A 20,612-nucleotide genomic window follows, 5' to 3' on the forward strand; every position below is an offset into this window, starting at 1 on the left:
CTTAACAGACCACTAGTTTCTCATCTTTCAGTTACACTAGTCAATCAAAACAGTCAGTTACAGGGACTAAAATTGATTACTTCAGTAATTTCTTTTTATTTATGGAGTTTGGATCTAGATCAGTCAAACTCTATCTAGGGGGAGTTGGTGGAATAACGTATGCATTGGGTACATTTTATGAAATTCCCTTATGCATTTTTCCCAACTAATTGTTCATTTGATTTCCAAAGAAAAATCAGTGGAAGTAAACAAAAGGAGAAATGATTAAAAAGAATTAAGAACCCATTTCGGTGTAGTGGAGATAGCAGTATTGTGATCAGAATGTAACTAACTTCTCTGTTAGAGAATGGACTCTGTTTTATCATTTTGTTTAAATCATACCAATACACAAATTTTTGACAATGTTGGATTTCGGCATTCTGAAAAGTAACCAAATTCACAGCGTGTGGTATAGTTAGTATTTTTGCTAACTATAACGAACTAATTATAGTTTGTTGCTTAAAATTTTAAAAAGGTTTTTAGATAATAATTTAAAAAATGATAATTTCAGACTTGAAGAAAAGTTGCAAAAATAAAAATAGTACAAAGAGTACTCTGATATCCTTCACCAGGTTTATGTATCATTAACATTTTATCCCATTTGTTTTTTAATTTGTGCCTGTGCACACGCTGGTATATGTGAGCCTTCTCCCTTTCCCCCATGCCTTTCTCCCGCCCCTTCCTCCTACTTCTCCTCCTGCCCCTCCCTATTCCCTTCCTTCCCCCCATTGTTTTTTTCTCTTTCTGTATATATGCAGTTTTGGGGGGAACATTTGAAGGTCAGTAAAATACATTATGATTTTTTACTCCTAAATTCCTAGTGTACATTTGCTAAGCATAAGGACATTCTTCTGTATAACCACAGCGCAGCTGTGGATCTCAGGAAATTGAGTGTTGACATAATACTTCAAAATGATTTTTTAGAAATTATATGTATGTATGTATATATACGTGTGTGTGTGTGCATATATATCTATATATATATATATTTTTTTCTTTCTTTTTTTTGAGGCCAGGTCTTGCTCTGCCACTCAGGCTAGAGTGCAGTGGCATGATAACGGCTCACTGTAGCCTCGAGTTCTCAGGTTCAAGTGATCCCCCTATTTCAGCCTCACCAGTAGCTGGGACCACAGGCACGTGCCGCCATACCTGGCTAATTTTTTTTTTTTATGTTTTGTAGAAATGAGGTCTCACTATGTTGCCCAGGCTGGTCACAAACTCCTGGGCTCAAGCAGTCCTCCTGCCTTGACCTCCCAGAGTTCTGAGATTATGGGCTAAATTGTATATGTTTTTGAGACTGGGTCTCACTCTGTTGTCCAGGCTGGAATACAGTGGCGCAATCACAGCTCACCTGCTGTCTCAAACGCCTGGGCCTCAGGTGATCTTCCTACCTCAGCCTACCAAAGTACTGGGATTACAGGTGTGAGCCACCACACCTGGCCCAAAATGGTGTCTAATTCAAACATTTAAAAATAAGTATAGTCTGATTTTAAAATCATTTTTGTAGAAAATTTGAAAAATAGGCTGGGCGCGGTGGCTCAAGCCTGTAATCCCAGCACTTTGGGAGGCCGAGACGGGTGGATCATGAGGTCAGGAGATCGAGACCATCCTGGCTAACACAGTGAAACCCCGTCTCTACTAAAAAATACAAAAAACTAGCCGGGCGACGAGGCGGGCGCCTGTAGTCCCAGCTACTCGGGAGGCTGAGACAGGAGAATGGCGTGAACCCGGGAGGCGGAGCTTGCAGTGAGCTGAGAGCCGGCCACTGTACTCCAGCCTGGGCAGCAGAGCAAGACTCCGTCTCAAAAAAAAAAAAAAAAAAAAAAATTTGAAAAATGCAGAATATTGAATTTAATAAAAAATGTCTGTAGATAATCACTGTTTTCATTTTGTTATATGTCTTTTTTTTGGCAAACATCATAGAGTACCTGTGGTTTCTATAATCTGTTTTTTTTGTGTGAACATACTTTAAATGTTACTTAGATTTTTTCTAAAACGTTAATTTTTCTTCTTCTTCTTCTTCTTTTTTTTTTTTTTTTTTGGAGACGGAGTCTTGCTCTGTCACCCAGGCTGGAGTACAGTGGCGGGATCTCAGCTCACTGCAAGCTCCGCCTCCCGGGTTTACGCCATTCTCCTGCCTCAGCCTCCGGAGTAGCTGGGACTACAGGCGCCCGCCACCTCGCCCGGCTAGTTTTTTGTATTTTTTAGTAGAGACAGGGTTTCACCATGTTAGCCAGGATGGTCTCAATCTCCTGACCTCGTGATCTGCCCATCTCGGCCTCCCGAAGTGCTGGGATTACAGGCTTGAGCCACCGTGCCCGGCCTCTTCTTTTTTTTTAAAGAGATGGGGTGTCTTGCTCTGTCACCCAGGCTGGAGTGCAGTGGTGTGATTACATTCCACTGCAACCTTGAACTACACTTCAGCCTCTGGAGTAGCTGGGACTACAAGTGTGCCCCACCATGTCCAGGTGATCTTTAGATTTTTTTGTAGAAACAGGATATTGCTGTGTTGCTCATGTTGGTCTCGAACTCCTGGCCTCAAGTGATCCTCCTTCCCTGGCCTCCCAAAGTTCTGGGATTATAGGCATGAACCATCGTGTCTATCCTCTAAAACTTTTGTTTTTGTTTATTTACTTATTTTTATTTTTTTTTTAGCTATCTCCTGCAGAAAGGATATAAGACATTTTTAATGGCTCTGGACGATCTAGCATTTGAGTGAAATATTATTTAATCAGGCTTCTGTTAGGCATTTTGATTATTTCCAGTGATTTCCTATTTTATTTTATTTTTTTGCAAACATTCCAAATTTATTAATTATGATTTTATAATCAATATTATTGAGGTATAATTTACATACAGTAAAAGGCATCCGTTTATAGTGTATAATTTGATTTATTTAAAGTGTACAATTAGCTGAGTTTTGACAGTTGTACACACTGATTTCCTATTTTAAATAACCTTTTGGTGTACATCCTTGTGGGTAAATTTTTATTTTTATTTTTTATTTATTTTAGGAGACGGAGTCTCGCTTTGTTACTCGGGCTATAGTGCAGTGGTGCAGTCTCAGCTCACTGCAACCTTCGCCTCCTGGGTTCGAGCGATTCTCCTGCCTCAGCCTCCCAAATAGCTGGGATTACAGGCCCATGCCACCACATCCAGCTGATTTTTGTATTTTTAGTAGAGACAGAGTTTTACCATGTTGGCCCGGCTTGTCTCGGACTCCTGACCTCAGGTAATCCACCCACCTCAGCCTCCCAAAGTGGCAGGATTACAGGCGTGAGCCACCGCGCCTGGGCTATTTGTTATAATTCTATCTTTAGGATAAATTCTTAGAAATGGAATGAGTAGGTCAAGGAATAGGCATATTTTAAAGGTTAAATAGGCCGGGCGTGGTGGCTCACGCCTGTAATCCCAACGCTTTGAGAGGCCAACGCAGGCGGGTCATCTGAGGTTGGGAGTTTGCAACCAGCCTGACCAATCTGGAGAAACCCTGTCTCTACTGAAAATACAAAATTAGCTGGGTTTGGTGGCGCATGCCTGTAATCCCAGCTACCTGGGAGGCTGAGGCAGGAGAATCGCTTGAACCCGGGAGACGGAGGTTGCGCATTGCGCCATTGCACTCCAGCCTGGGCAACAAGCGCGAAACTCCGCCTCACACACACACAGGAAAGGTTAAATAAATCATGGAAGAAGTATTGCTAGATTGATTTCTATAAAGGTGTTAGTTTACTTTGTTCTGTGAGAAGGTCTAGTTCACCTTGTAATTGATTTTTTTCTAAATTTTTAAATTTTTAATTTTTGTGGGTACATAGTAGATGTATATGTTTATGGGTTACATGAGATATTTTGTTACAGGCATGCAATGTGTAATCATCACATCAGGAAAAATGGGGTATAGGTATCCCTCCCCTCAAGCATTTATCCTTGATTTGGGGTTTTGTTAGGTTTAAAAATTCTTCTTAAAATTGCTTTGGGGTCTAGTTATTACACTATATAATTGTCCAGATATACATGTAGGATAATTACTACTAACATAAGTTTGGGTGTGAAGCATATTCAGAATTCTTTTGGACAAGTGTGACAGTCTTAACTTTGCCGTCCCCTCCAGGTTCCTCCTTCAATGCAGTCTCCGGCACAGCAGCAGGTACCCGCCAGACCTGGGGCTCCCTCTGTTCAAGTGCCACCTCCTTTTCTACTTCAAAACCAATATGAGCCTGTTCAGCCCCACTGGTTTTACTGCAAGGAGGTAGAATACAAACAACTCTGGATGCCTTTTAGTGTGTTTGATTCTTTGAATCTTGAAGAAATCTATAATTCAGGTAAACATTGGTCATGCATCATTCATATATGATTTTACGAAGAGAAGGAATGAGTATTTATCCATGATGTATTTTCTGTGAATGTCAAATTCTTTGATCCTTGTAGACCCCAGACTCTGTACCTTAAGATGACGATATTAATATAAGTCCTGAGTTACTAGGGTAAGGTATTTGAAGAAGTGTTTTAGTAATTTACTTTGTAGTTTAAAGGTATTTTGAATCAGAGAACTTGAGCAGTTCATATAATCCAGGTTTCAATTTTTCTGTTTCCCTTATTCATTTGGGAATGAATTTCCAAATGAATAAGGGGCATTTATAAAGGGCTTTCTGTGGAACTCTCGATCCTGGAGATGCTCTGTGAAAAAAGTGTTCCCTGGTCAGATGAATTTTGGAAATGCTGCTCACTGTACCTAGGTCTTGAGAGAGATGGTGTGCAGGAGTGCGTTAATGCTTTGAGAAGTCGTGCAGTGTAGAAACGTGTTTCTTTGTTTATCCTGGTATTATTTGATTGTGGACTTAAAAGTCACCTATTAATGGCCTTTAGAAACATATTCCATGGAACATTGTTGTACGTAGATATATTGTTCTGATTTAAAAAAAAATCCATCAGTTCTTTGAATTATGTTTTTAAAGTTTGCCTTGACTGTTTCTTTTCTACTTAAGAAGAGTCATAATTTTTAACAGCACAGATTAATCTTAAACTTCTATTTTTAAATAAAAATGAGCTTAGTTTTTTGTCTTTAAAGACTGAGTAGTCACCGTATTCATTAGTTATTTTATTTTTATTTTCTTGAGACAGAGTCTCACTCTGCTGCCTAGGCTGGAGTGCAGTGGTGCAATCTGGACTCACTGCAACCTCTGCTTCCTGAGTTCAAACAGTTCTGCCTCAGCCTCCCAAGTAGCTGGGATTACAAGCATGTGCCACCACACCTGGCTAATTTTTGTATTTTTAGTAGGCAGGGGGGTTTCACCATTGGCCAGGCTGGTCTCAGACTCCTGACCTCAAGTGATCCACCTGCCTCGGCCTCCCAGAGTGCTGGGATTACAGGCATGAGCCACTGTGCCCAGCTGATTATTGATTATTTTAAAATACGCCTTGCAGCAGTCAGGAAAAGTGTTAATTTTGTTCTCTAGTTCAGCCAGATCCAGAGAGCGTGGTTCTTGGCACGGATGGAGGGCGCTACGATGTTTACCTCTATGACCGAATAAGGAAGGCTGCCTACTGGGAAGAGGAGCCAGCTGAAGTGAGACGCTGTACTTGGTTTTACAAGGGGGACACAGATAGTCGATTTATTCCCTATACTGAGGAGTTCAGTGAAAAACTAGAGGTATGGGAGCTTTATTTCTTTATGAGTTTCTTTAAAAAATATAGGTCGTGTATACGTTGGTGAGTAACATTGACAGTGGAGCTGACTTTATTTACAAGACAGCTTGTCTTGATGCTGTTCACGGAGAAGATTACTTTTTAAGTGGTGTCATCACTCATGAGGTGCTAATCGTGGCATCTGTGTCTAAAGATAGAATATGATTTACAGAGGTACATCACAGATCTAATAAGGTGCTTGTGTCAAGCCTTCAATAGAACCTAGGCTGCTGGGATTTGTTGTTGATAGAAAATGCCAGGCATATGTACATTTTCAAATTAATATTCAGTAAAAGGCTTGAAATTAACCTCTGATTTGTGAAAATAAATAAATAGAATTGGAAGAAGTATCATGAGCCTTATTAGCCATCTTAAATCTATAATTTCTTTGTATAATTGTGTTAAATGCTTGTGTTAATTCTACTTAAGAGTTGAATGTTAGATATTTGAAATACCTTCAGTGAATTCAGTTGCATAGATGGGAAATGAGATACAGAACGTTTTAGTTAACTTTGGCTGGGTGTGGTGGCTCGTGTCTATAATCCTAGCACTATGGGAGGCCGAGGTGGGCAGATCACTTGAGGCCAGGAGTTTCGAGAACAGCCTGGCCAACATGGCGAAACCATGTCTCTAATAAAAATACAAAAACTAGCCAGGCGTGGGGGCACACGTCAGTAGTCCCAGCTACTCGGGAGGCTGAGGAGGAAGGATCACCTGAGCCAGGGAAGTCGAGGCTGCAGTGAGCTGAGATCATGCCACTGCACTCCAGCCTGGGCAATGGGAGTGAAACCCTCCCTCAGAAAAAAAAGAAAGCATATATTTATATATGTGCATATGTGTGTGTATATATATGCGTGTATATATGTATATATAAAGAAAAATGTAAAGGAATGCTGATATCTATAGCTTAATTTTAGACATAAAGATATATTGTAATTTTTGGTACCTTTGGTAGGCCCCTACGAAGCTATCATGTCCCCAGATTAAATGTTTAGTTTTACTGTTTTAAAGCTGAAGTATATATTTTCAAGTCCAATCTGTGTCTGAAAGTCTACACTTTATCTTAACTGTATTTGATTTTATATGGGTGACAGACTTTGAGGCAGGATAGATATCCACATACCGACCATTGCAGCAACACCTGGCTACCTAGGGAGACCTTAGCTTTTGTTCGGCTTCTTCCAGGAAACTCAAACCAGATCAGGGGAGAGACACAGAAAGTTAGGAAGTGAGAAAGCCAGTAATAGAAAGGGAACAAGATACATATTGCTCAGTATCCTGTTGGTGATCCTGTCCTATCAGAGCACTAAGACAAAACAACGAAAGGGTTGGAGACAGAGAACACCTTTAATTTGATGAAGACATGATTGTCTACGTGGAAAATCAGAAGAACCTCTAGAAATATTATTAGCACCAATACAAGAGTTTTTTGCAAGTCCGTGTATATAAAATTAACATACGTAAATTAGTAACATTCCTGTGCCATAGAAATAACCAACTAAAAATCGAAAAAGAAGATACTATGTATTTATAACAGAGAGACTATATATTTATGAAACTACAGGCACTGTAGGAAAAAAGTCCAAGCAAAGTACCCGTGAACTTTATGGAGATAAACTACAAAACAGAATTGAAGAATGTAAAAGGCGACCTCAACAAATGGAACTAGGTTGGGTGTGGTGGCTCCTGCCTGTAATCCCAGCACTCTGGGAGGCCAAGCTGGGTGGGTTGCTTCAGCTCAGGAGTTCCAGACCAGCCTGGACAACACGGCAAAACCCCGTCTCTACAAAAAATACACACACAAAAATTAGCCGGGCGTGGTGGCCCATGCCTGTGGTCTTAGCTGCTCAGGAGGCAGAGGCAGGAGGATTGCTTGAGCCTGGGATCTTGAGGCTGCAGTGAACTGTGATGGTACCACATCACTTTAGCCTGGGCGACAGAACAAGACCTTGTCTCAGGAAAAAAAAAAAAAAGAAACGGAGCTAAACATTATGTTCAAGTAGGCACTATCATAAAAGATATCAGTTCTCCTCAAATTATCTGATAAATTTTAGGCAATCCCAATCAAAATTCACATCGGATTTTTTTTTTGGTAAAATTTGCAAGCTGCTTCTAAATTTTTTGTGGAAGTTCGAAATGTCAAGGATAACCAAGACCATTTCGACAATGGAATGTGCAATCTGTACCAGATGATACTTACTATAAAGCTGTGCATTGACAGGGAATATGAAGAAGTGAAAATTATTTATTTTTTAAGCAAAGTCTGATTCTGTTCCCCAGGGTGGAGTACAGTGGCACGATTTCGGCTCACTGCAACCTCTGCCTCCTGGATTCAAGTGGTTCTCCTGCCTCAGCCTTCTGAGTTGCTGGGATTACAGGTGCCTGCCACCGTGCTCAACTAATTTTTGTGTTTTTAGTAGAGGCAGGGTTTCACCACATTGGCCAGGATGGTCTTGAACTCCTGACCTCAGGTGATCCGCCTGCGTTGGCCTCCCAAAGTGCTGGGATTACAGGTGTGAGCCACTACCACACCTGGCCTGAAAATAATTTTTAAGATGGTGGAAGTTTTCTTTCTTTAATCATTGTTTGTGGCCTTGCTTTTAGAAATTATAAATTATGTTTAAAGTTTCTTTCTTTTTAATCGAAGAGAAGGGTCAAAAGTACAGAAGGCCGGGCCGGGCATGGAGACTCCCTCCTGTAATCCCAGCACTTTGGAGGCTGAGGCGGGCTGATTGCTTGAGGTCAGGAGTTCGAGAGCAGCCTGGCCAACATGGTGAAACCCGGTCTCTACTAAACATACAAAATTAGCCGGGTATGGTTATGCCTGCCTGTAATCCCAGCTACTCAGGAAGCTGAGGCAGGAGTATCGCTTGAATCCGGGAGGCGGAGGTTGCGGTGAGCTGAGATCGTGCCATTGCACTCCAACCAGGGTGACAGTGAGACTCCACCTCAAAAAAAACACAGAAGTACAGAAGACTGATGAAGAGGAATTGTTACTGAATGATTGTCCAAGACACAAAAGGAAATACTTCTATTTTCACATGATTGTCAAATACTCACTGTCACTAGTTTTAAAAAAAGACTTTGTAACAATTTTTACTTGTCAATTAAAAAAACAAATGAGCAAAAAAAAAGGATTTGTGGATATGCCAGAGGCCCTGCCTTACTTTGTGTTGAATCTCTCCTCAAGAGGTCCTCAGACTTGTGCTTTATAGAAACTAGAATAGTATGATCGGCCCTTGGTGTCCACAGGTTCCACATCTGCGGATTCAACCAAATACTCTGAAAATATTTAGAAAACAACAACAATAAAAATAACACAGGCTAGGCACGGTGGCTTACACCTGTAATCCCAGTACTTTGGGAGGCTGAGGCGGCGGATCATCTGAAGTCAGGAGTTTGAGACCAGCGTGGCCAATATGGTGAAACCTTGTCTCTACTAAAAATACAAAAATTAGCCAGATGTGGTGGTGCATTGCCTGTAGTGCCAGTTACTCGGTAGGCTGAGGCAGGACAATCGCCTGAACCCGGGAGGCGGAGGTTGCAGTGAGCAGAGATTGCACCATTGTACTCCAGCCTGGGCAACAGAGCAAGACTCTGTCTCAAAGAAAATAAAAAATAAAAATTACAGTGTAACTATTGATATCCCATCTACATTTTATTAGGTATTATAAGTAATCTAGAGAGGATTTAAAATATAAGGGAGGATGTATGTAGGTTTTATGCAAAAACAATGCTATTTTATATAAAGGACTTGAACACCAGGGATTTTGGTATCTTTGAGGGGTCTTGGATCCAGTTTTCCAAGTCACTCTGTTTGTGGTACTTTGTTAATGCAGCCCTAGGAAATGAACAGACTGCCTAAAACTTGGTTTTCTTCATTATATAATGGGGATCCTATTATTTAGGAGTGATTGAGAGTGATTACTTGAATGATATGTATAAGGTGATAAAAATGTTAACCAGTCAGGAGATGAGAACTGCTATTACTGTTATTTTTATCACGATTATAGTTATCATTTTCCTCCGTACTTTCAATATGGTATAAATTTGTCTTATTGGAATATATGTTGTTTCTCCCATTATAGGCTGAATATAAAAAAGCTGTAACCACTAATCAGTGGCACCGAAGATTAGAGTTTCCAAGTGGAGAGACAATTGTTATGCACAATCCAAAGGTAATGATGCTATTTAAAATATTAAGGTATTAAGTTCATTTTAATATTTTTCTGTATGTGTTTGATAAATTGTTCATTTTTAGTAACTTCTACAGTGGGAATGTTTTTATAGCAAATGCATTGCTTTTAAAATAGTTTCTTACAGAAACAAGTATGTTTCTATGATTCACATTGATCATAGAAACAAAAACACAGATTTTTCATAGGGCAAGGTTCACGCCTGTGAGAGGCTGAGACAGGTGGAATGCTTGAGCCAAGGGGACAGCAGAACCCTGTCTATAAAAAATAGAAAAATTAGCTGGGCAGGGCCGGGCACGGTGGCCCAAGCCTGTAATCCCAGCACTTTGGGAGGCCGAGACGGGCGGATCACGAGGTCAGGAGATCGAGACCATCCTGGCTAACACTGTGAAACCCCGTCTCTACTAAAACATACAAAAAACTAGCCGGGCGAGGTGGCGGGCGCCTGTAGTCCCAGCTACTCGGGAGGCTGAGGCAGGAGAATGGCGTAAAACCGGGAAGCGGAGCTTGCAGTGAGCTGAGATCCGGCCACTACACTCCAGCCTGGGCGACAGAGCAAGACTCCGTCTCAAAAAAAAAAAAAAAAAAAGAAAAATTAGCTGGGCATAGTGGCACGTGCCTGTAGTCCCAGCTACTTGAGAGGCTGAGGTGGGAGGATTACTTGAACCTGGGAGGTTGAGGCTGCAGTGAGTCATGATTGTGCCCCACTACCCTCCAGCCTGGGTGGCAGAACAAGACCTCATCTCAAAATAAAAAGTAAATTTTTCTCAGGCTGGGTATGGTGTCTCACACCTGTAATCCCAGCACTTTGGGAAGCCAAAGTGGGAAGATTGCTTGAGGCTAGGAGTTTGAGACCAGCCTGGGCAACAAAGAGACTCTATCTCTACAAAAATTAGCTGAGCATAGTGGTGTGCACCCGTCTAGCTACTCGGGAGGCTGAAATGGGAGAATCACTTGAGCCCAAGAGTTTGAGATTGTAGTGAGTTGTGATCACGCTCACTCCAGCCTGGGTGACAGAGCAAGACTCTGTCTAAATAAATAAATAAAGTAAGTATTTCTTACGAAGTTTCTGTTTGTGACAACGTGATAACTGGAGTTTAGTATGCACTGTAGAAGTTGCTTGATAGTTTTTATCACTTGATCAGAAGTTGGCAGGCTTTTTCTATAAAAGGCCAGAGACAAAATATTTAAGGCTTTGCAAGTTACATGTTCCCTGTTGCAGCCAGCAGCTCTGCCACTATGGTGTGAAAGCAGCCAGGGACAATGTGTAAACCAATGGGTATGATATTTTCAATGAATCTTTATTTATAAAAACAGATAGTGGGCCAGATTTTTCCTGTGGGCTGTAGTATGCCTGTCTGCCCTTGATGTGGTTTGCTCTAACCTTTCTTTTTTTTTTTTTTTTTTGAGACGGAGTCTCACTCTGTCGCCGGGGCTGGAGTGCAGTGGCCGGATCTCAGCTCACTGCAAGCTCTGCCTCCCGGGTTTACGCCATTCTCCTGCCTCAGCCTCCCGAGTAGCTGGGACTACAGGTGCTCACCACCTTGCCTGGCTAGTTTTTTGTATTTTTTAGTAGAGATGGGGTTTCACCGTGTTAGCCAGGATGGTCTTGATATCCTGACCTCGTGATCCGCCCGTCTCGGCCTCCCAAAGTGCTGGGATTACAGGCTTGAGCCACCGCGCCCGGCCTTAACCTTTCAAGTAAAAATGTGTCCTTTTTCTTTTTCTTTTCCTTTTTATTGTCTTTATGAATTTATCTTGTTTTTAAAAAAATATTGATTGCTGGTGTTCTGATTCTTTCATTTGCCAACCTTAATTTCTCTGAGCTCCAAGTTCCTCACCTGCAATAATGATCTCCCAGGGTCATATTTTAGGTAAAGTGAGGTAATTTATGCAAAAGCATCTGGCATGGGGTTTAGCACACAGTAGTTTCTGAGAACATAGGCTTTTTATTTATTCATTTCTTTAATAGAAAAGTATATAAAAAACTTACAATCCAACTACTTCTGTAGTCCTTATTGATACTGAAATAAAAATAAAAACATTCATATGCCAACAAAATGTAAACAGTTTAAAAGGACATTAAATGAAAAATAAAAGCCTCCTATCTCTGCCTTCCTCATTTCTCCTCTACATAGAAACTGCTCTTAATCTTTTTGTTTTTTTAAGAGACAAGGTCTCACTCTCTTACCCAGGCTGCAGTGCAGTGGCCAATCACAACTTGCTACATCCTTGAACTCTGAGCTCAAGGGATCCTCCTGCCTCAGCTTCCCAAGTAACGAGGACTACAGGTGTGCACCACCTTGCTTGGCCAGTTTTTAAGATTTCTTTGCAGAGATGGGATCTTGCTATCTTGCCCAGGCTGGTCTGGAACTCTTGGGCTCAAGCCTTCCTCCTGCCTCCGCCTCCCAGAGTGCTGAGATTACAGGTGTGAGCCAATGCGACTGGCTAACCTTTTTTTTTTTTTTTAGACAAATATTTTGCATACTACATCAAGTATATATTCTTTTTTTTTTTTTTAAAGAAAATTTTCTATGTGGTACAGGGCTGAATTTAATACAGTTGGTTTAACAGAATGTATTTCCTAAAAAGTGGTAGGGTTTTGTCATTATGTTTTTGTCATTGAAATTGAAATTTTATTTTAATTGGGAATCTTAGTATTTAAAGGATTTTGCTTTACATGTTTTTATAAGACAAAGACTCCTCAATTGCAGGTTACTTGTCCTTGATTTCTTTTTTTTTGTTTTTATTTTATTTTATTATTATTATTTTTTGTAGAGACAGGGTCTCTAACGTGGTTGCCCAGGCTGCTCTGGAACTCGAGCTCAAGTGGTCCTCCTACCTTGGCCTCTCAAAGTGTTGGGATTACGGGCATGAGCCACTGCACCGGGTCTGTCCTTGATTTCTTTTGTGTAAACCTGGAGTTTTATTTAGCTTTTATTTTTGTTTATTTTTGGTTTTTTTTCGAGGCAGGATTTTGCTCTGTTGCTCAGGCCAGAGTGCAGTAGCGCAAACACAGCTTATTGCAGCCTTGACCAACTGGGCTCAAGTGATCCTTCTGCTTTGGCCTCCTGAGAAGCTGGGACCACAGGCATGCACCACCATGCCTGGCTAATTTTTAAATTTTTTGTGAAGACGGGGTCTCACCATTTTGCTCAGGCTTGTCTTGAGCTCCTGGGCTCAAGTGATCCTCCCACCTCAGCCTCTCAAAGTGCTGGGATTACAGGTATGAGCCACCGTACCTGGCCTATGTTATAAGTTTTTAAATCAAGGTGTAATACTTCTGATTTAATTGTATAATTTTCAACATAAGCATTGGAAAGAGATCGATTTGCTTAATTTTGGTGGTTAGTGAACACTAGCAAGACTCCTTTAAAGTTTGTTTTGGGGGAACAGCACTAATAATGTATAAGTCTCCATACTCTGAGGTGTAGCTTATTATGTATTAAACTACTTAGCCTGTAGTGGAAAATAATTTGTTAATGAGCTTTGTCATAATTCTGTTGCATCTTGAAGGTTATTGTTCAGTTCCAGCCGTCCTCAGTGCCAGATGAATGGGGGACCACGCAAGATGGACAGACAAGGCCCAGGGTTGTAAAGCGTGGAATTGACGATAACCTTGATGAAATTCCTGACGGTGTGTATAGTTTGTTTAGAACTGAGGTCTGTTTTAGTCCTCTCCATTTTAGCGTAATTCTTTAGAGTGATGAAGAAGGAAACAGTTATTAGAATTCACTGCCACAGCGGCCATGGCATGCAGAAATCAGCCAGTTTGGCGCATATCTTTTTTTTTTTTTTTTGAGACAGGGTCTCATTCTGTCACTCAGGCTGGAGTGCTGTGTAGTGAATGAACACGGCTCACTGCAGCCTCAACCTCCTGGGCTCAAGTGATCCGCCCACTTCAGCCTCCTGAGTAGCTGGGATGAAAGGTGTGTACTAACCACTCCCAGCTAATATTTCTATTTTTTGTAGAGATGACGTTTTGCCATGTTGCCCAGGCTTTTCTCGAACTCCTGAGCTCAAGCTGTTTGCCTACCTCGGCCTCCCAAAGTGCTGAAATTATAGGTGTGAGCCACTGTGCCTGGCCATATCTTTCTTTTTGATTTTGTTACTTTTGTATCTTTATTTTTTAATTGATGCATAATAATTATACATATTAATGGGGTACACCTGATATTTTGATAAATGCATACAACGTGTAATGATGAAATTGAAGTAAATAGTATGTCCATCACTTCAAACATTCATCATTTCTTTGTGTTGGGAACATTTCAGATCTTTTCTCCTAGGTAGTTTTCTTTTTGTTTTCTTTTTTCAGACAGGGTCTCACTTTGTTGCCCAGGCTGGAGTACAGTGGCATGATCTTGGCTCACGACAACCTCCACCTCCCAGGTTCATGCGATTCTCCTGCCTCAGCCTCCCGAGTAGCTGGGATTATAGGCGTGTACCACCACACCCAGCTAATTTTTGTATTTTTAGAAGAGATGTGGTTTCACCATGTTGGCCAGGCTGGTCTCACACTCCTGGCCTCAAGTCATCCACCTACCTCAGCTTCCCAAAGTGCTGGAATTATAGGTGTGAGCCACTGCACCCTGCCTCTCCTAGGTATTTTGAAATATACAATAAATTATTTTTAACTGTTGTCACCCTACTGTGCTATCTAACAGAAGTTATTCCTTCAACATACCTGTATGGTTGTACCCATTAATTGACCTCTTTTTATCTTTACTTCCCCTCGACCCTTCCCAGGCTCTGATAGCCATCATTCTGCCCTTACCTCTGTGAGATAAACTTATTTAGCTCCTACATATGAGTGAGGACATTCAGATATATCTTTATCTTTAAATTTGAAATTCTGTTAAAATACATAAAGCACATAGCATAGATTCTAAAATATGTTTTGTTGTGGAGAGGCACTTTGCTGGTTGGAACTAAGGTTTGGCAACGCTTTTAAGCTTGTGTTTTTACACCCCACTGGTTTGTATTACTCTGGTGCGGGGATTGCAGACTTTTTCTGTAAAGGGTCAGATAGCAGATAGGCTTTGCAGGCCATATGGTCTCTGTTACAGCTACTCAGCTTTGCCATTGTTATGTGAAATCAACTGAAGACTGTATGTAAACAAATGGGCATATCCATGTTCCATAAAACTTCTTTTTTTGTTTTAAATGAAGTCTCACTCTGTTTCCCAGGCTAGAGTGTAGTGGTGTGATCTGGGCTCACTACAACTTCCACCCACTGGGTTCAAGCGATTCTTGTGTCTCAGCCTCCCAAGTAGCTGGGATTACAGGCACCCACCACCATTCCTGGCTAATTTTTGTATTTTTAGTAGAGACAGGGTTTTGCCATGTTGGCCAGGCTGGTTTTGAACTCCTGACCTCAAGTGATCCACATGCCTCAGCCTCCCAAAGTGCTGGAATTACAGGCGTGAGCCACCACACCCAGCCCATAAAACTTTATTTATTTTATTTTTATGTTTTTCCTTGAATGGTTTCACTTTTGTCAAAAACTTTATTTATAAAAACAGGTGGCTGGGCCTGGTGGCTCATGCCTGTAATCCCAGCACTTTGGGAGGCCGAGGTAAGTGGATCACCTGAGGTCAGGAGTTCGAGACCAGCCTGGCCAACATGGTGAAACCCCGTCTCTACTAAAAAAATACATATATAAAAATTAGCCGGGCATGGTGGCAGGTGCCTGTGGTCCCAGCTACTCGGGAGGCTGAGGCGGGAGAATCACTTGAACCTGAGAAGCGGAGGTTGCAGGGAGCCGAGATCGTGTCATTGCACTCTAGCCTAGTCAGGAAGAGCGAAACTCTGTCTCAAAAACAAAACAAAATAAACAAAACAGGTAGTGGGTAGGATTTGGCCTGTGGGCCATTGTTTGCCATTGCCTGCTTTAGTGTATATGCTTTGGTTTCTTCTATACTATTATTTAAGAATGGATTTTATTTTTACAATTACATATACTTCATGTTTATTGAAGTGTATGTAAAATGTATATTTATTATAAATCAATACTCGCACTATGAAATCTGAGTAATCTCCATGTGGGGCTTAGTGTCCTGGGGAGTTGTGAAGCCTCACAAGGTTGTGGAGCCTCCGTAGATACAAACCTGCTGTTCGTCATGTGCTAACCGCATCTGGGAAGAGAGAGAGCCTGCTGCCTTCACCTCTTGTTCTAGTTCGCTTTTATTTGCCGAGAGGGTCAAACTGTTCCTCTAATTTGATAGGGGTAATGCGGCTTATTCTCTTTGAAGGGTCATGAATTTCTTTGGCAAGTTTGTGATGACAAAAGAGATATCTAGAATATTGCCATTGGGAAAATCCAAGCAAATTGCCATCTTTTATGTATGTTTAAAATTTTTTTTGATAGGGGAGATGCCTCAAGTTGACCATTTGGTGTTCGTGGTGCATGGCATTGGACCTGTGTGTGACTTACGCTTTAGGAGCATTATTGAGTGTGGTAAGTGTTGGGCATATTGTATTTCATGGGATGATCTGAGAACTAATAGAAGGGCTTTGGAGTATTCGTTTTTAGGATAGTTCCCAGCTGTGTACTACTTGCTGAGGGGGCTGTAAGAGGAGATTTAAATGGTCAGTGGGAAATACTAATTTGTACTTGATTTGCTCTTGTGACACATGTGACTCATAAAATCCCAGACTCTGAGGAATTAGAAGGGATCTTGCTGACAGCCTTTGCCTGAGCACCTGCAGCAGCTAGGACCACCTCTGCATTGAAGGGATTTATAGTCAGTGAGTTGGGAGAAGTTGTTTAATGGAAACGTGAATCTGCCTGGTTGACTTAAATTTTTGAAGTTTTATTTTTATGTCCATATAATAATAGTTGGTATTTATTGAATATTTGGTATATGCCAAGTATCTTGGATATCTTGTCATTTGACCCTCACAAATAAACCTTTGGGGTATAGGCACTGTCACTGTTACCGCCACTACTGTGACTAATGAGGAACTGAGGCCCAGGGCAGTGGGGGTTGGGAGTGAAGAGGTAGGTAGGGGTGGGGGTGAGTGAAACTCTCCGATCTCACAGTCAGTAGGGCCTGGAACCTGGAGCTGGCAGTGTGATTCCAGAGCCTTTCCCCAAGGTGCCGTGCTGCCTCCTCCCAGCAGTGGTGGTTGAACTGATTCATCCCAAGCATCTATTCCTCTGCAGTGATGGAAAGTTGAAAAGAGCTTCCCAAAAGTTACTTATTCCTTTCTTTTTAAAAAATTTTACTAATTCTCTTATCCTCATTTTTTTCTTAAAAAAATGTATCTTTATGTTATTAAAAATACTGGCATGTTTGAAGTAACTGCTGACTAGCTATCAAGCTAGGAGAATTTAATTTATTTTCTTTGTTTTTTTTTTTTTGAAGTGGATGATTTTAGGGTGGTTTCTCTCAAATTGCTGCAGACACATTTCAAGAAATCTTTAGATGACGGGAAAATAAGCAGAGTGGAGTTTCTTCCAGTTCATTGGCATAGTTCTTTGGGTGGGGACGCCACAGGTGTTGACAGGTTTGTGGATTTTGATAACTTGTTTTTCAAATTAGTCAAATTTAAATTTAAAATTTAAACCATAATATGAAATAGTTTATTGTAGCTTCAATCAGTGTTTTTTAAAATTGTGTACTTCTAACATGATTAAATATTGGCTGTAAAGTTTGCACACTACTTTTCTCTCTGTGTGTGTGCATTCCTCTTGTAAATATTTAAGAGAATCTAAGAAATTTTAGCTGGTTTTAAAATACAATTTTAATCTGTAGCGGTTTAGACAGGGGGCTGTCCTTTATATAGTAAGATGCCCAATGGCCTTTCCACCCAACCAAAAATGTCTCCAGAAATTGCCAGATATGCCCTGGAGGGTAAAAATCACCCCTGACTGAGAACCAGATTCAGAATGTTGTTTCTCATTGGAGATGCTCTTGTCGGGACAATTCTTTGCTGTCACAGTGCAGACCACTTAACTTCCTTAGTGTAAAGACCACTCAGTACTAGCAGTGCTCACCAGGTGCTGTGACAATTAAAAATACTCTGCTCAATTTTGAATGCTCCCAACTGAGAATCATAAATACAGGTCATAGTTATGCTGGCACCTGTCTAGATTTTAGTGAACGCCGTAATGTTTCAGGGTACATAGTTTAATAAAACTATTTCTACAACAGCATTTTATCTATGTTAGGCCCTATTGTAAGGGTGTTTTCTTTGTGTGTATTCCTAAATTTCATTTTGGTCATTCTCAAATTTGGAAAGATTTTTCATTCCATGTAGCCCTGTTTTTTCTGTTTGATATTCTCTTTAGTCCTTTTGACCCACAAGTTTTGTCAGGTGTCCAGATTTGCAGTTAACTGGAAGAAAAATGGAGGAGTAATCTTCCCTCTTTAAAAATAAAATAGAAATCTTTGCATATGACTTATATAGCAGCTGACTCTTCAGAGAATCCCACAATTCATAGCATAGTTATAGGCACAAATAGCTTAAAAAAAAAAAAAAGAGAAATTATTTTTGAGACATCTCACTCTCACCCAGGCTCTGGAGCACACTGGCATGATCATGGCTCACTGTAGTCTTGTCCTCCTGGGCTCAAGTGGTCCTCCCACCTCAGTCTCCTAAGTAGCTGGGACTACAGGCACAAGCCGCCTTGCCTGGCTAATTTTTAAATTTTTTGTAGAGATGGGGTCTCACTGTGTTGCTCAAGCTGGTCTTGATCTCCTGAGCTCAAGCGATCCTCCTGCCCTAGCCTCTCAAAGTGCTAGGATTACAGGCATGAGCCACCACATATGGCAGCACACATTTTTTTGGCTTTATCTTTATATTTTTAATTTTTTTTCGAGGTGGAGTCTCGCTCTGTCGCCCAGGCTGGAGTGTGGTGGCACAATCTCGGCTCACTACAACCTCCACCTCCTGGGTTCAAGCGATACTCATTCTTCAGCCTCCCAAACAGCTGGGTCTACAGGTGCGTGCTACGACATGTGGCTAACTTTTGATTACAAAAAAATTTTTTTTTGAGATGGAATCTTGCTCTGTTGCCCAGACTGGAGTGCAGTGGTATAGTCTCGGCTCACTGCAACCTCTGTCTTTAAGGTTCAAGCAATTCTCCTGCCTCACCCTCCTGAGTAGCTGGGATTACAGGTGTACACCACCACACTTGGCTAATTTGTGTATTTTTAGTAAAGACGGGGTTTCGCCATGTTGGCTTGGTTGGTTTTGAACTCCTGACCTCAAGTGATCCACCCATCTTGGCCTCCCAAAGTGCTGGGATTGCAGATGTGAGCCACTGCATCTGGCCTATCTTGATTTATTTATAATGACTGTCTACAGAAAGAACTCAATATTTAGTCTGTGGGGTTTTCTTAGTGCATTTTCAGGAGTCAAAAATCTAAACTTTAAAAAATCTGTAAATTTAAGGTAGATGCCGACTGAATGTGCTGTATTTTTCTTTTTAAACAGGAATATTAAGAAAATCACTTTGCCAAGTATTGGTCGATTTCGTCACTTTACCAATGAAACTTTGCTAGATATTTTATTTTATAACAGCCCCACCTACTGTCAGACAATTGTGGAAAAAGTAGGAATGGAGATAAACCGTCTGCATGCACTCTTTATGAGTCGGAACCCAGACTTCAAAGGAGGTGTCTCTGTTGCTGGTCACAGTTTAGGTAAAACTGTCAAATATTCACATTTTAAATACAATTTTTGTTGAGTTATAACTGCTTTCAATATAGGTGATATTGTTAGTGCAAAATTAAGAATTACAGATTTTAAGTTTCAGAAAGGGTAGAAATGAATGCTTTGAGTTTAGATTCTGCCTTTTCTATATTCATCTCTAGTATTACCTAGGGAATGCTACGTATTTTAATTTATTCTGCTGTTTGATAAAATAAAATTATTAATTATCAGGTCTTGAGTAACATGTAACTTCTGTATGACTTTTGACTATAGACATTGAAAAAAGAGTTTAGTGTTATAAAAGCGCCTACTACATTATAAGGCAAAATGTTGCTTTTTCTTAGGTTCTTTAATCTTGTTTGACATCCTGTCTAATCAAAAAGATTTGAATTTATCAAAGTGCCCTGGACCTCTTGCTGTTGCTAATGGAGTTGTGAAGCAGCTACATTTTCAGGAAAAGCAGGTATGTCTGTACATGGCCAATTAACATTTTGATTTAGAGTCTATGGAGCTGAACAGTTTTCAAAAGTCTGAACTGTTTCCTGAAACATTTGTTTGTTTGTTTGTTTGTTTGTTTGTTTGTTTTAACGAAGCCTTGCTTGGTTGCTTGGGCTAGTCTTGAGTTCCCTCCTGGCCTCAAGCGATCCTCCTGCCTTGGCCTCCCAAAGTGCTGGGATCAATAACTCTTCAGAGAATCCCCAAATTCGGAGTACAGTTATAGGCCCAAATAAAATAGCTGCCGTGTCCAGCCCTGAAACTGGTTTTACATATTAAAGTACACCGAGGTTTAGAAATGGAATGGAATCATATAGCTCATTATTTGAGTTTCTCACTCTTCTTTATGGATTATAAATTTAAATATGAAAGTTTATGATTTTTTAAAATGTAAATGATAGGAAATGGAGACATGAGTGATTTATTAAATTTATATACTTTTCAGAATATTCAAATTTTTTTTTTTGAGGCAGAGTTTCGCTCTTGTCACTCAGGCTAGAGTGCAATGGTGTCTCAGCTCACTGCAACCTCTGCCTG

At 40.7% G+C, this 20,612-nt stretch overlaps 1 protein-coding gene across 2 annotated transcripts in view; it reads left to right on the forward strand.

Moving 5' to 3' along the window:
* Positions 1-20,612, forward strand: part of SEC23IP (SEC23 interacting protein) — a 50,501-nt gene that overhangs the window by 6,687 nt on the left and 23,202 nt on the right. For both annotated transcript variants that reach the window (XM_010375987.2, XM_030940386.1), the window contains exons 3-10: positions 4,148-4,358; positions 5,493-5,686; positions 9,810-9,899; positions 13,434-13,554; positions 16,288-16,377; positions 17,288-17,429; positions 19,362-19,570; positions 19,925-20,043. In XM_010375987.2, coding sequence (XP_010374289.2) covers positions 4,148-4,358; positions 5,493-5,686; positions 9,810-9,899; positions 13,434-13,554; positions 16,288-16,377; positions 17,288-17,429; positions 19,362-19,570; positions 19,925-20,043 — 1,176 coding nt within the window. The remainder of the gene's footprint in view (positions 1-4,147; positions 4,359-5,492; positions 5,687-9,809; positions 9,900-13,433; positions 13,555-16,287; positions 16,378-17,287; positions 17,430-19,361; positions 19,571-19,924; positions 20,044-20,612) is intronic.

Source organism: Rhinopithecus roxellana, chromosome 11, assembly GCF_007565055.1.
Source record: "Rhinopithecus roxellana isolate Shanxi Qingling chromosome 11, ASM756505v1, whole genome shotgun sequence".
In the NCBI taxonomy this organism is placed as follows: domain Eukaryota; kingdom Metazoa; phylum Chordata; class Mammalia; order Primates; family Cercopithecidae; genus Rhinopithecus; species Rhinopithecus roxellana.